The 14,199-nt window shown below is 40.7% G+C and overlaps 1 protein-coding gene across 3 annotated transcripts; it reads right to left on the bottom strand.

Annotated features, from left to right (window-relative positions):
* Nucleotides 1-4,664: 4,664 nt before the first annotated feature.
* Nucleotides 4,665-11,981, bottom strand: si:ch73-62b13.1 (Carbohydrate sulfotransferase 1-like). Of its 3 annotated transcripts, none has more exons than XM_060878655.1 (3): nucleotides 11,875-11,981; nucleotides 7,795-7,957; nucleotides 4,665-6,808 (listed from the first exon to the last, which is right to left on the bottom strand). In XM_060878655.1, exons 2-3 carry the CDS (start codon nucleotides 7,946-7,948, stop codon nucleotides 5,700-5,702), a joined length of 1,263 nt encoding a protein of 420 aa, XP_060734638.1. In that variant the 5' UTR covers nucleotides 7,949-7,957; nucleotides 11,875-11,981; the 3' UTR covers nucleotides 4,665-5,699. The 3 variants fall into 3 exon arrangements, with proteins under 3 accessions (XP_060734638.1, XP_060734640.1, XP_060734639.1); XM_060878657.1 differs by having other exon boundaries at nucleotides 7,810-7,957; XM_060878656.1 differs by lacking the exon at nucleotides 11,875-11,981 and having other exon boundaries at nucleotides 7,795-8,011.
* Between the last annotated feature and the right edge of the window lie 2,218 nt (nucleotides 11,982-14,199).

The raw sequence follows: 14,199 nt of genomic DNA, 5'->3' as shown, positions 1-14,199 counted from the left end.
CATCTTAATGTCCATCTGTCACATTATGGGAGACAGAAAGGATGCAAAACAGATTCAAACTGCTAGACTATACTCAATAATTATTTTAAAAAATAATTATTATTTTATAATAATAATTAATTATAATTGTATAATTATATTATATATTGTATTATTTATTTTATTATTTTAATACATTATTATTATTATTATTATTATTATTATTATTATTATTATTATTATTATTATTATTATTATCATTATTTAAAACATTTTATAGTGAAGCTGCACACCTTTCCTTTGTGTTATATCATGTTTGAATTGCACATGGATCAAATCTTTCTATAGCAATGGGTAAATAGCACTCTCTCTCTCACTCATTTTCTACCCCTTTTCCGAACTACCTTGGGTCACGGGGAGCCTGTGCCTATCTCAGGCGTCATCGGGCATCAAGGCAGGATACACCCTGGATGGAGTGCCAACCCATCGCAGGGCACACACACTCACTCACGCAATCACACACTACGGACAATTTTCCAGAGATGCCAATCAACCTACCATGCATGTCTTTGGACCAGGGGAGGAAACCGGAGTACCCGGAGGAAACCCCCGAGGCACGGGGAGAACATGCAAACTCCACACACACAAGGCAGAGGCAGGAATCGAACCCCCAACTCTGGAGGTGTGAGGCGAATGTGCTAACCACTAAGCCACCGTGCCCCCCTGGGTAAATAGCAGTGACAAGAATTTTAAAAGCATATATTTTTAATAAAGGACACCTTATATTCAGCTTTCAGTAATCTTTGTGTTCATTTTGGCTTTGAAGTGAACTTTGAATCATTTTCAGCATGGGATAATAGCTTATTAATAATTAAAAAAATATATTTGATAAAAAAAACAAAATATACGATTCTTAATTTCTGTGACTTAAAATCAACTGACACCACTTTTAATATAATATTCTGGATACATTCATTATATCTACAGTATATGCAGTTGTACAGGTATTGCTTAATGTATACCCATTATCTATGAACCTTATGCTTTGCAATTTTATATATTTTTGTAAAGTAGATCTTGAAAATATTCTTCTATTACAAAAGTAAGTATGTACTAAATTAAAATAGATCAATAGCAATAAAGTCATTATGCCTGGCAAAGCCTTATATTTTATGATAATACTTTTCATGCCCTTCATGTAGACTACAGCACATTCTAGCAAATGCAAAAGCAGCCAAAATAGTACTAATGTACAAAGTCAGCACTAACTGTAGTGCTATAGTGTCCAGAGTTTGTCCAGATGTTTTTTTTTGCCTAGGTATAATTATGAAATTAATCTCTTTTAAATGCTTCACTTTCGTCCCATTTTTAAACTGCTGATTTGCCACTGCCCCATGAGGGTCTATAAAAAGCCTACATTTATGGCTAAATACTCATTATAGTATAATTACACATTTAAGTAATGAGAATAGTTTTAGCCAAATGAGCATCTAAGTTGGGCACCTGAACATTTCATTATTGTTAATTATGGTTTTAGTTTCAGAGGAAAAATACCGCAATGATAGAAAAGCAAATGCAAACATAGAAAAGACTATTCTACCGCTTATCCGGGGCCGGGTCTTCCCTCTCCCCAGACACTTCCTCCAGCTCCTCCGAGGGAATACCGAGGCGTTCCCAGGCCAGACGAGAGACACTCCAGCGTGTCCTAGGTCTTCCCCGGGGCCTCCTCCCGGTTGGACATGCCCGGAACACCTCCCCAGGGAGGCGTCCAGGAGGCATCCGGAACAGATGCCCGAGCCACCTCAGCTGACTCCTCTAGATGTGGAGGAGCAGCGGCTCTACTCTGAGCTCCTCCCGAGTGACCGAGCTCCTCACCCTATCTCTAAGGGAGCGCCCAGCCACCCTGCGGAGGAAACTCATTTCGGCCGCCTGTATCTGGGATCTTGTCCTTTCGGTCATGACCCAAAGCTCATGACCATAGGTGAGGGTAGGAACGTAGATCGACTGGTAAATAGAGAGCTTCGCCTTGCGGCTCAGCTCTTTCTTCACCACAACAGACCGGTATATCGACCGCATCACTGCAGAAGATACACCGATCCGCCTGTCGATCTCCCGCTCCATCCTTCCCTCACTCGTGAACAAGACCCCAAGATACTTAAACTCCTCCACTTGAGGCAGGAGCTCTCCACCAACCTGAAGGGGACAAGCCACCCTTTTCCAGCTGAGAACCATGGCCTCGGACTTGGAGGTGCTGATTCTCATCCCTGCCGCTTCACACTCGGCTGCAAACCGTCCCAGTGCACGCTGAAGGTCCTGATTTGAAGAAGCCAGCAGGACAACATCATCTGCAAAAAGCAGAGACGAAATCCCGTGGTCCCCAAACCGGACTCCCTCCGGCCCCCGACTGCGCCTAGAAATCCTGTCCATATAAATAATGAACAGGACCGCTGACAAAGGGCAGCCCTGCTGGAGTCCAACATGCACCGGGAACAAGTCTGACTTACTGCCAGCAATGCGAACCAAACTCCTGCTCCGGTCATATAGGGACCGGACAGCCCTTAGCAGAGGGCCCCAGACCCCATACTCCCAGAGCACCCCCCACAGATCACCACGAGGGACACAGTCGAATGCCTTCTCCAGATCCACAAAGCACATGTGGACTGGTTGGGCAAACTCCCATGAACCCTCCAGCAACCTGGTGAGGGTATAGAGATGGTCCAGTGTTCCACGACCGGGACGAAACCCGCATTGTTCCTCCTGAATCCGAGGTTCGACTATCGGCCGAATTCTCCTCTCCAGTACCCTGGCATAGACTTTTCCGGGGAGGCTGAGGAGTGTGATCCCCCTGTAGTTGGAACACACCCTCCGGTCCCCCTTCTTAAACAGAGGGACCACCACCCCAGTCTGCCAGTCCAGAGGCACTGTCCCCAGCCGCCACGCGATGTTGCAGAGGCGTGTCAAACAAGAAAGCCCCACAACATCCAGAGACTTGAGGTACTCAGGGCCGATCTCATCCACCCTCGGTGCCTTGCCACTGAGGAGCTTCTCAACCACCTCAGTGACCTCAGCTTGGGGGATCGATGAATCCCCAACTGAGCCCTCTGCCTCTGCTTCCTCAGTGGAAGATATGTTGGTGGGGTTGAGGAGATCCTCGAAGTACTCCTTCCACCGTCCGAGAATGTCCCCAGTTGAAGTCAGCAGATTCCCGGTCTCACTGTAAACAGTGTGAGCAGGGCACTGCTTCCCCTTCCTGAGGCGCCGGATGGTTTGCCAGAATTTCTTCAAGGCCAACCGATAGTCCTTCTCCATGGCCTCACCGAACTCCTCCCAGACCCGAGTTTTTGCCTCTGCAACCACCCGGGCTGAAGCTCGCTTGGCCCTCCGGTACATATCAGCTGCCTCCGGAGTCCCCCGAGCCAACCAGGCTCGATAGGACTCTTTCTTCAGCTTGACGGCATCCCTTACTTCCGGTGTCCACCACCGGGTTCGGGGATTGCCGCCACGACAGGCACCGGAGACCACCACAGCTCCGCGCAGCCGCGTCGACAATGGATGTGGAGAACATGGTCCACTCAGACTCAATGTCTCCAACCTCCCTCGGGATCTGGTTGAAGCTCTGCCGGAGGTGGGAGTTGAAGATCTCTCTGACCGGAGACTCTGCCAAACGTTCCCAGTGGACCCTCACAGTACGTTTGGGTCTGCCAAGTCTGTCCAACTTCCTCCCCGGCCATCGGATCCAACTCACCACCAGGTGGTGATCAGTTGACAGCTCCGCCCCTCTCTTCTCCCGAGTGTCCAAGACATACGGCCGGATGTCAGATGAAACAACCACAAAGTCGATCATCGACCTCCGATCTAGGGTGTCCTGATGCCATGTGTACTGATGGACACCCTTATGCTTGAACATGGTGTTTGTTATGGACAAACTGTGACTAGCACAGAAGTCCAACAACAGAACACCACTCCGGTTCAGGTCGGGGGGGCCGTTCCTCCCAATCATGCCCCTCCAGGTGTCACTGCCGCTGCCCACGTGAGCGTTGAAGTCCCCCAGTAGAACGACGGAGTCCCCGGTCCGAGCACTTTCCAGCACCCCTCCCAGAGACGCCAAGAAGGTCGGGTACTCTACACTGCCATTTGGCCCGTAAGCACAAATAACAGTGAGAGACCTCTCCCCAACCCGAAGGCGCAGGGAAACGACCCTCTCGTTCCCCGGGGTGAACTCCAACACATGGCTGTTGAGCTGGGGGGCTATGAGCAAGCCCACACCAGCCCGCCGCCTCTCACTGCGGGCAACTCCAGAGTAGTAGAGAGCCCAGCCTCTCTCAAGGAGTTGGGTTCCAGAGCCCAGGCTGTGCGTGGAGGCGAGCCCAACTATATCTAGTCGGTATCTCTCGACCTCCCGCACCAGCTCTGGCTCCTTCCCCCCCCAGCGAGGTGACATTCCATGTCCCTAGAGCCAGATTCCGTGTCCAGGGATTGGGTCGCCGAGGCTCCCGCCTTCGACTGCCACCCAATCCACATTGCACCAGCCCCGTACGGTTTCTCCTGCAGGTGGTGGGCCCACAGAAAAGACATACTACATATTAAAAACATAATACAGAGCTACTAATGAACGTCTTAGACAATAATAATAAATAAGCAAGAAAATCTGATAAAATTTTATTTTGCAAAGACAGATGGTCCAAGTATGCCACAGATAGGTAGGTTGGTTAGTAGTTAGTAAAGTATGTAAATAGAAAATTCAGGAACAGAATTCACGCAGGATTGGACACCAATTCATTGCAGGCCATTATTTACACACACATTCACATATTCCTTCACACCCAGTAGCAAGTTATCACAGCCAGCATTCACATCCAAGGTAAGTCCACATAGCTCTAAGGCTTCTAGTGTTGGGTTTCCAAAATGTGAGAACTGCATTGGTGATGCTGTAACTGCTCTTGCATATATACTGTAGGTGGTCAGATGATTCCAGAGAGGTTAAATACAAAGTTTCTGCCTTAGAAGGTGAACCTACAGTACAGTGCATTCTTGTTATTCTATGTACATGCTTCTCATTACTATTTGGATTGGACTGTCACTATTTGACCCTCACGTCAGATCCGATCAACTGTTACGCCACAGATGTGATGTGAACACCTCGTCTACACAGAGAGTGGCTAACTAGGAGATGGACATTTCACCTACTGTACCCGTCATGACTACCCCAGTCTTTTCCCCACCAGAATCTCTTTTTTTGAATCTCCTTTTCTGTTGTGTTTTCCATATTTCCATCACATTTACATTTACATTGCTTTACAGCATTAAGCAGACAGCCTTATCCGGGGCGACTTACATTTTATCTCATTTTTATGGCCATGATCATCACTTCTTCTGTGATTTCTCATTAGTCACTTGTGTTTTGCAAACCAGAGTTGTTTTCTGTGTGTTTACTTGCCATGTTTTGTGTATCCCCTTATACTGTTAATATTTTGCTCTAGTGTTCACCTTCATAGTCAGTTTGAAAAGCACAGTTAGTAGTTTTTCAATTTTATAACAGTGATGTTAAAAGGTAAGAAGACTCCAGACTTACCACTCACACATTCACACATAGTTTAAGGCTTAGTAAGGCCTTACCCAGTGGGTTTAAATCATTTTAAAACAGATTATTGAGGTTAAATCAGTATGTACTTTCAACATGATTGTAGGTACCTTTGCCTACAGATTTTTTTTTTCACTATTTAATTAAAGGTTTTTGGTTCCACCAAACTATTGCTTATGTTTCTCAGTTCCACCTGAGACTGTACTATTTTGTAGCCCAATAAGTTCAAAGTATTGTTACACAATTTCTGCACTGTCTTAACAATGTCAAAGCCTAGGTTAAGTCTCCAGCGTTCTGATGCGTTTTTGGAGTCTCTTTTGGTGGAGTAAACTGACTTAATTTTAGAAGTGTCATTGGTGTTTTGAGATATCCATTCAAGAACTTTATTGTTTATATCCAGGTCCAGGAATCTGTAAATCTCCTTGGCCTTGGCTTCAGGATTAAGCGCTAGATCCTCATAGCGTACTAGTAAATACCGTCCATTTAGCCAGGCTGGCTTCTCCAGACCAATATTCACAGAGTCCTCCATGTCTTGGCATGTTTTTGTGATCTGTGTTAAGTCCACAGAAGCTGGCTGCCTGTCTGTGGCATTCCAGATCTTCCAGGCAATAAACTGAAAAGGGAATGCAGTTAAACGTGATGCCAAGATTGCTCTGGGGTCTCTAACTAGGTGAACAATCCTCAGATCTAATCGTGGGTCTTCAGTTAGGAGGCGAAGCTGACTGATCTGAGGGATCCGCACTGTCTTGATGGACACATGGCTTCTTGACTGGCAAGCCATGGAAGCTAAGGTGAGGTTTAAGATTCTACAATTTTTGTAACACCAGCTCTCATTTGGCTCTACTTTCATCTCCTTTTTACCATTTTGGCAGACAGGTGGTGAGCAGAGAGCATGACTGGCACTCTGACGGAAGAGTGAAGCTGTCAGGTGAAATTTAGGTTCTGGCTGGATATAGCCCTCCAGGAAATGAAGGTCACAGGTATACAGGTTGAAGAGGAGGTCTCTGTCGACCACCTGCACAATTCTATCCAAGGCCTTCCAGAGACACTTGCTGTTGTTGCAGATGGCTTGATGGGTATGGTAAAGTGGCTCATACATGTAAAAGATATCTGGGTGTTGGTTAAACAGCTGACCAGTAAAGGAGGAGCCACTGCGAGTTTGTGAAAAAAGAAGAATGTGCTTTCGAGCAGGGACAGTGGTATTCTTACTGTATACAGAGCTGTTGTAGGAGGATTCCAAGCTGTGACCTGAGAATAAAAAGAGCAGATATTTAGCGTTTGTGAGCTTATGGTCAAAACTGAGCTCAGCAACAAAATACACAGTTCCTCTAGTTATGCAGCACTTCACATCTAAAGCTTGAATGCCTAAAGTTGAATGACTCTATCTAATGTGAACTAAAGACATTAACAGAGAGAAATGCGGCACAATGTTAAAAACTGAAAGTGAAAGTAACGTGACATACAGCCAAGTATGGTGACCCATACTCAGAATTTGTTCTCTTCATTTAACCCATCCAAAGTGCACACACACAGCAGTGAACACACACAGCAGTGAACACACACACACCGTGAAGACACACCCGGAGCAAGACACACCCGGTTTTCAGTGCCTTGCTCAATGGCACCTCAGTCGTGGCCAGCCCGAGACTCGAACCCACAACCTTAGGGTTAGGAGTCAGACTCCCTAACCATTAAGCCACGACTTCCCCACAATTGCATTGTCAAGAAGCATTTTGAATAAATTCTAAACAAATGACTTTGAAAATTAGTCAGAGTTAACTGATCACAGATTGAAAAATAAGGCTCCAAGGTGTGTGGAAGTACTTTGAGAGCAGACTACTGTATATATTTTATGAGATATATGTGAAATCAATTACAGCTATTTCATCTTTGTGGAGCAATCAGTATGTTTGCTTCCTCACACAGCCAGGGTCCCTGGGTTCAGTCTTAAGCTAACAGCAGTGGTAGCTCAGTGTTTAAGTTATTTGATGACCCTGATCAGAACAAAAGTGGTTATTGAAAATGATGAATAAGTCATTGACTATACTTCCCACCCATTGAAAAACCAATCAGCTGCACTTTCAAGAACACTAATCTGTGCACGATGCAGCCAGCACACAAATTCTCAAACAACAGTGATCTCTGATGCACGACTCTAGTCATATCATAATCTGCATGTCAAACATAGAAAATAACTTTATCATAACTATAGTGCTGAAAGTGCCATGACTTACTAGAGCTTTGCTTACATAGTCTGGAGTCCTGATATGGTCCAGGGAGGATATCGTGGATGTAGCAAATAGCTGTGTACTGCACTGCCAGGCATATGCATACCAACAGGAGCAATAATTTCCATGAACACTTCATGGTCTTCTGCTGCCCTTCCATTTCTCTAGTCTGCCAGTGAGGACACACAGAGGACACTTTACTGCAGTTCCTAATTTGTATAACCTGTCTCCTGTTTTTGCTCACACCTAACTTTAAAATACTAATATGCACAATAATAAATTAATATTTTGTAAATCTGCCTCAGCTTCAATTTTTTATTTTATATTTAATATTTAATTTTTTAACAGCAGACAAATGGGATTAAATGCTAACCAGTCTCCAATCAAATATCTAGAAGGCGGTGAGAAGGAGGAGCTAGAGACTTTTCTTTTGTATCAATGAGCACATGAAGAACCTCTCAAAAAAGAAAAGAAATGCTAGAACCATAGAACTGTTTGAATATAACTGGTATAAAAGCCATACCTTGTTTTAGTCATGCAGTTTGTGCTACACAAATATAATACATTTTACACAAAAGAATAGAAATGGAAATAAGCATATATCTGTCACTATGAAGACTCTTACCCCAAGTCATACACAATACTACAGTCTGTCACATGACTTCTAACCATGTTCAAATTTGCCATTAATTACAGTACCATATATACTACTGTATTGCTTTGTCATTGTAAAATTCTGCTCATGAGGGTTGTACCACATCTATATAGGGCTTATCTATATAACAAGATGTCTATCGCAGGTTAAATGAGTGTAAGCCCTCTCCATGACCACATGAGGGCAGTAAAATTTCTTGAACAACTGGTTATTAACCATAATGAATTTATGTTATTGGTTAAATGTGTCAGGGTTCGATTCCCGCCTCCGCCTTGTGTGTGTGCATGTTCTCCCCGTGCCTCGGGGGTTTCCTCCGGGTACTCCGGTTTCCTCCCCCGGTCCAAAGACATGCATGGTAGGTTGATTGGCATCTCTGGAAAATTGTCCGTATTGTGTGAGTGCGTGAGTGGATGAGAGATTGTGTGTGCCCTGCGATGGGTTGGCACTCCGTCCAGGGTGTATCCTGCTTTGATGCCCGATGACGCCTGAGATAGGCACAGGCTCCCCGTGACCTGAGGTAGTTCGGATAAGCGGTAGAAGATGAATGAATGAATGGTTAAATGTCAAACATTATACAGTGGTCTTTATGTCACCATTTTTTTTTTTATTTAGGTGATTTGGGTTTTTGTCTGCAAAAGAGAAAAGGTCTAAACAAAGACATTATGATTTTTTGAGCTGTACAATTAGCATGTTTCAAAATGAAGTCAGTGCCTTCCATCAGGAACACGACCACCAGCTAGTTACCCACTTCACCAAGGCCTTCTAGGCCTCCAATGAATATAACGCCACAATCCTCTGCTGTCTTGGCCAGACAAGCAGCTTATATGCTGGTCTTCTATGCTAGCTCCTAACCTAACCCTATGGAGAGCCCAGAGTCCAAATAAGACCACATAATAAAAATAAACTTTGTCTTAATCTTTTAAAATCTAATCTTATTAACCTATTATAATTTTTGCATTTAAGATCGGTTGTTTTTTTCTCACCTGCCTTGGCAGCAGTGACTATTATAATTTGCTTTTATTATATTTGAATTCTTTAATTAATTCATTATAATAGTTCATTTTCATTTTTGGTCATTTGTTCATTTATCTTTAGTAACTGCTTTATCCGGGTGAGTGTTACAGTGGATTGAAAAACTTTGGGAATACTGATTGTACGTTCACTCTTTTGTATCCGCTCCACAGGAATAAGTTAATAAGGTGATATTCAAAGACATATTGGAATGGGGTGAGTTACTGAGATATTTTATTAAGTTTTTATATGGATATAAACAAATATGGATATTTTACACATGGGATAATTTGGTGGGTCTCTAGAACCTTGAGGTGACCAGTAACAGGAGAAGTGTGTGGCCAGGAAAGGGGTTTATCCCTGATTTACTTGGGCACATGGTTTGTTTTGCTAGTAGAGCATTGAGGTGGCACTCATTGAACACATGTTTGCCACCATTCTCTATCTATCTCTTATGTGATAGCACTGTTGTAGCAAGACTTGGAGAGAATGAACTCTTCACTTGGTTTTGATGGTGGTGATGGGTAGAGGCATGACAGACCAGTCACTTAGAGCAGTAAGCATGTTACACATTTCATGGCACAGAATGCATACATATATGTAATGCGTTTAAGTCTAGTTAACAAAAAACTGAACTTACACAGTTAGATAAGACTGTTTACATGTTACAGTGACAGCAAGAACATACATTTCCGTATTGCATGTTGGATTTGTGTATAGGTTATTGATTCAGACTCAAATAAGATTAACTCGACAATGAGAGCCACAGGAGCCATTCTTTTTTGCTTAAATTAATTATCCTGCAGGGATTCAATTATGTATTACAAAATTACAGCAAATCAAAATTACAGCAAATTTACATTAGACATTAATCACCAGAAGGAATGGTTCCCCCTCATTTATTAGCCTATATCTTAAAGAGTGTATAAAGAGTAGAAACTCTTAGTAGTGTCGTCTGTAGTTTCTTCATACAAAAGTAGAGCGAATACTATTTAGGTACTAGATATTTCAAAGTCTATTACAGAGTTTTTCAGTGCTAATATTGACAGAAGACGCGAGATAGGCAGTTTTATTTTAATGGGGAACTGTAAATACAGCCCTCATTAATCAATATCAACAAATATGAAAAACAAATTGCTGTCAATATTGAAATTAAAATAAAATTGTCCTTTCCCTTCTATGTCACATAATTATGTTGCTCTAACACGAATTCATCAGGTTTTATAGAACCTTGTGACAACCAAGCTAATTAAAGTGCATGCTGTTATTAAAGCCACAGTAGAACATTACAATAAAATTCGAAATTATTATAGAATAATTTAGAAATTCCTAGATCCTATTCCAAGATCCTCTAAATATTTTTAAGATTCTAACAATACAAAAAAAAAGCCTAGCACTAGCAGTCTTATATTGTTCTATTTAATAACATTCACAATCTTTAGTGTACTATACTGATTCAGAAAGTATTTAGACCCCTTGCGGATTTCATGAATGAATAAGAACCAAAAATCTCTTATTCCCCAAAATACTCAGACTCCTTTTTTTAGTTTGTTGAAGCCCCAATAAATATCTTCAAGCTTTGTTCACTTTGTTTCGGGCATTTTATCCATTTTTCATGACAGATCCTTTCAATCATCAAATTGGATGCTTCTGTGAACTGCCATCATCTGGTCTTTCCACAGAAATGGATGATGTGAAGTTTCATCCAAAGAAGTTCTATTGTCACCAGTACCTTTCTCATGATATTACCACTACCACAGGTTTCACCACAGGAATAGGATTAGCCAGGTGATGTGAGGTGCCTGTTTAGTTCTGCTCAATTTTTTGTTTGGATAATCTATTTCCACATGTTGATTATGAGTCCTTAATACTGTCGTATGCCTTTTACTCAACAAAGTAAAATGTCTTTGCCATTAAAGCCTGATTTATAAAGTGCTATGTTTGTTTGTTTGTCTAACAGGATCGAGTCTGAGTGTCTGTCCAATCAATTCAGATTCTTAACTTCACAAGTTTGAGTTCAGGGATAACAAAAACAAAAAGGTGCACCTAACCACAGAAGTCTGAATATTTCTTGGAGTAAAAGATTTCAGTTTTTGATTAAGAGGTTCATTGTCATGTGCACTGTGAAAACACAATAGTTTAGACCATACAATGAAATTCTCACTTTGCACATCTCCCTTACAAAAAGAATAAGAATAAATAATAGAAATGTATGAAAAAGTCTTAAGTAAAAAGGAAATCAAAGGAATGGCTCTGTTGAATAGTTAATATTTGTCAGCATTCTTTTTTTTCTTATAAATATAAACATATTATAAACAACCAGAATATTCAAAATTTGTCAATTAATATTATTTTTTTCTCATAAGTTTCTCGTCTTAAACAAAATATCTCAATAGATGTCATCTTTTTTATTTACTTACTTCTTAGAAGATTTCTTTGCCTGCTAGTTCAGTCTCTTGAGGTTCTCTTGCCATATTACACTCTAATTTTTGCATCTAGAATTTTTTGATTTGCTACTGCTTTTGACATGACTAGTGTTTGCAATGAGGGCAAGACTACATTTGATCAAAAGCCACACCCACTGAACGGTCCTTGACTACTGTATACACCCAACTTGCCACAGATTTGCAAGGTTTGCAACAGTAAATATTATTATAAAGAAACTGTGGGTAATAAAGTAAATCATCACACAAGTACTGCTAACATTGCAGTTGTATGTATTGTAGAATTAATTGTGGAATTGCATTATACTATAATAAATCACAATATCATAATTAATGTTTTAGAAAACAAATAAAGTAAAATATTACCTGTGAATAGTAGATGACTTGGTTTGCAAACAATTTTTTTTTAATAAATATATTTTAAAATATATTTTTAAATTTGTACTTGTATAATTATGTCAAAGATACTGTATGTGTAAGAAGTAGATAGATAGATAGATAGATAGATAGATAGATAGATAGATAGATAGATAGATAGATAGATATCTCTATAAATGTATAAATGTAATATATAACATTATTATTATATAATTATTATATAACAATAAAAACAACAACAATAATAATAATAATAATAATAATAATAATAATAATCTCACTCACTCATCTTCTACCGCTTATCCGAACTACCTCGGGTCACGGGGAGCCTGTGCCCCATATCTCAGGCGTCATCGGGCATCAAGGCAGGATACACCCTGGACGGAGTGCCAACCCATCATAGAGATAGGCACAGGCTCCCCGTGACCCGAGGTAGTTCGGATAAGCGGTAGAAGATGAATGAATGAATGAATTATTATTATTATTATTATTATTATTATTATTATTATTATTATTATTATTGTTATTATTATTACCTTGGATGGATCAGTCTTGTTTAAGATCTTTGTTATGATGTATGCTGATGCATAACAAAAAAAATAAGCATTTAGTATATGGTTTTGGAATACATTTTTCCTTTACATACAGACTGATGAATATACCTGTATAATAAAACATTTATAAAGAGCATTTTTTTTCCTGTGCAAATATTATCATGCTTCCTGGTTATAATCCATTAACCAAAAACCATCCCCTTAATCTAACATTAGATTAGCTTAAATACACTAAGAAGACATTTGGCAAGTCTGGGGCTTTTGGATGTCAGTGAGCCCTGCTAGAAGAAAACATAGTAAGTGCTTGCTGCTCACAAAACCATAACTATTTCTGGGTTTTTTTCTGCCTCCAAAAGGAGCTTGTTCTTGCGGCTTTATGCTTATTAATTTAGCCCTACAGCTCTTTGTACTCAGTTATGTTTATCCATTTCCATTTTCTCACCTACTGCCTGCTGCTCAGATTATAACAGAAAATTTCTGGTTGTTTACAATTTGTATTTCAGATTGATCACATAAAGAATCATACAGATCATTATCAGTCTGTCACTGTTAAACATTTGACTTGAACAAAAACCGAAGCAGTTTGACATCTTTTACTCCCAAAATTGACAAGATAGCTTTAAAGCTGTTTATTAGATTAAATTATGTATTTACATTTAAATTTACGGCATTTCGCAGATGCCCTTATACAGGGCTTTGAAGTCTAGTAATAAATACATTAATACTGGTTCACTAGGTGACAGTCTTAGGATTCTTTTCTTTCAGGATCTGATAATGTAGACTTCAATAAAACAACGTGAAATAATACATACATACAGAATAATTGCTGACACATAAGAATTAAATGCTATTAGTCATTAATATCTGTTGTTCATATAGTAAGTGCTTTATCCTGGTCAATAGTGGAGCCGAAGACTGTCTGAACTCATGGTGAGGACACAAACTGGATGAGACTCCATTCCATAGCAAGCCTCCATGCACACACTCATTCACCCACTCATTTATATCTAGGGGCAATTTAGAGTTATGAAAGCTGATAGTTAGCGAAACCTAACCTAAACTATCACTAACATTAATTGACTACATTACTTTAATTGACTACATGACTATATTCCTTGATTTCAGCATTAATGAGTATTGGCAAATTTGTTTAAATTTGAATGAAATATTTGTGCATTATTTAATGTTTATTAAATATGTGACTAAGAATTTATCCTCATAAGTCAGCAAAAATTAAATTGAACTGTTACTAATGGGGGGGGGGGCATGGTGGCTTAGTGGTTAGCATGTTCGCCTCACACCTCCAGGGTTGGGGGTTCGATTCCCGCCTCCGCCTTGTGTGTGTGGAGTTTGCATGTTCTCCCCGTGC

The sequence above is a fragment of the Tachysurus vachellii genome, chromosome 9 (genome assembly GCF_030014155.1).
Source record: "Tachysurus vachellii isolate PV-2020 chromosome 9, HZAU_Pvac_v1, whole genome shotgun sequence".
Taxonomy (NCBI): domain Eukaryota; kingdom Metazoa; phylum Chordata; class Actinopteri; order Siluriformes; family Bagridae; genus Tachysurus; species Tachysurus vachellii.
This window is presented reverse-complemented; position numbering and strand designations above follow the sequence as displayed.

What these genes read in the sequence shown, in the direction of transcription:
- si:ch73-62b13.1 (XM_060878655.1), bottom strand. Translation starts at nt 7,948, where the DNA reads ATGGAAGGGCAGCAGAAGACCATGAAGTGTTCATGGAAATTATTGCTC. An exon ending in ACTATGTAAGCAAAGCTCTA is followed by an intron (nt 6,809 to 7,794) that starts GTAAGTCATGGC and finishes TTTTATTCTCAG; the next exon opens with GTCACAGCTTGGAATCCTCC.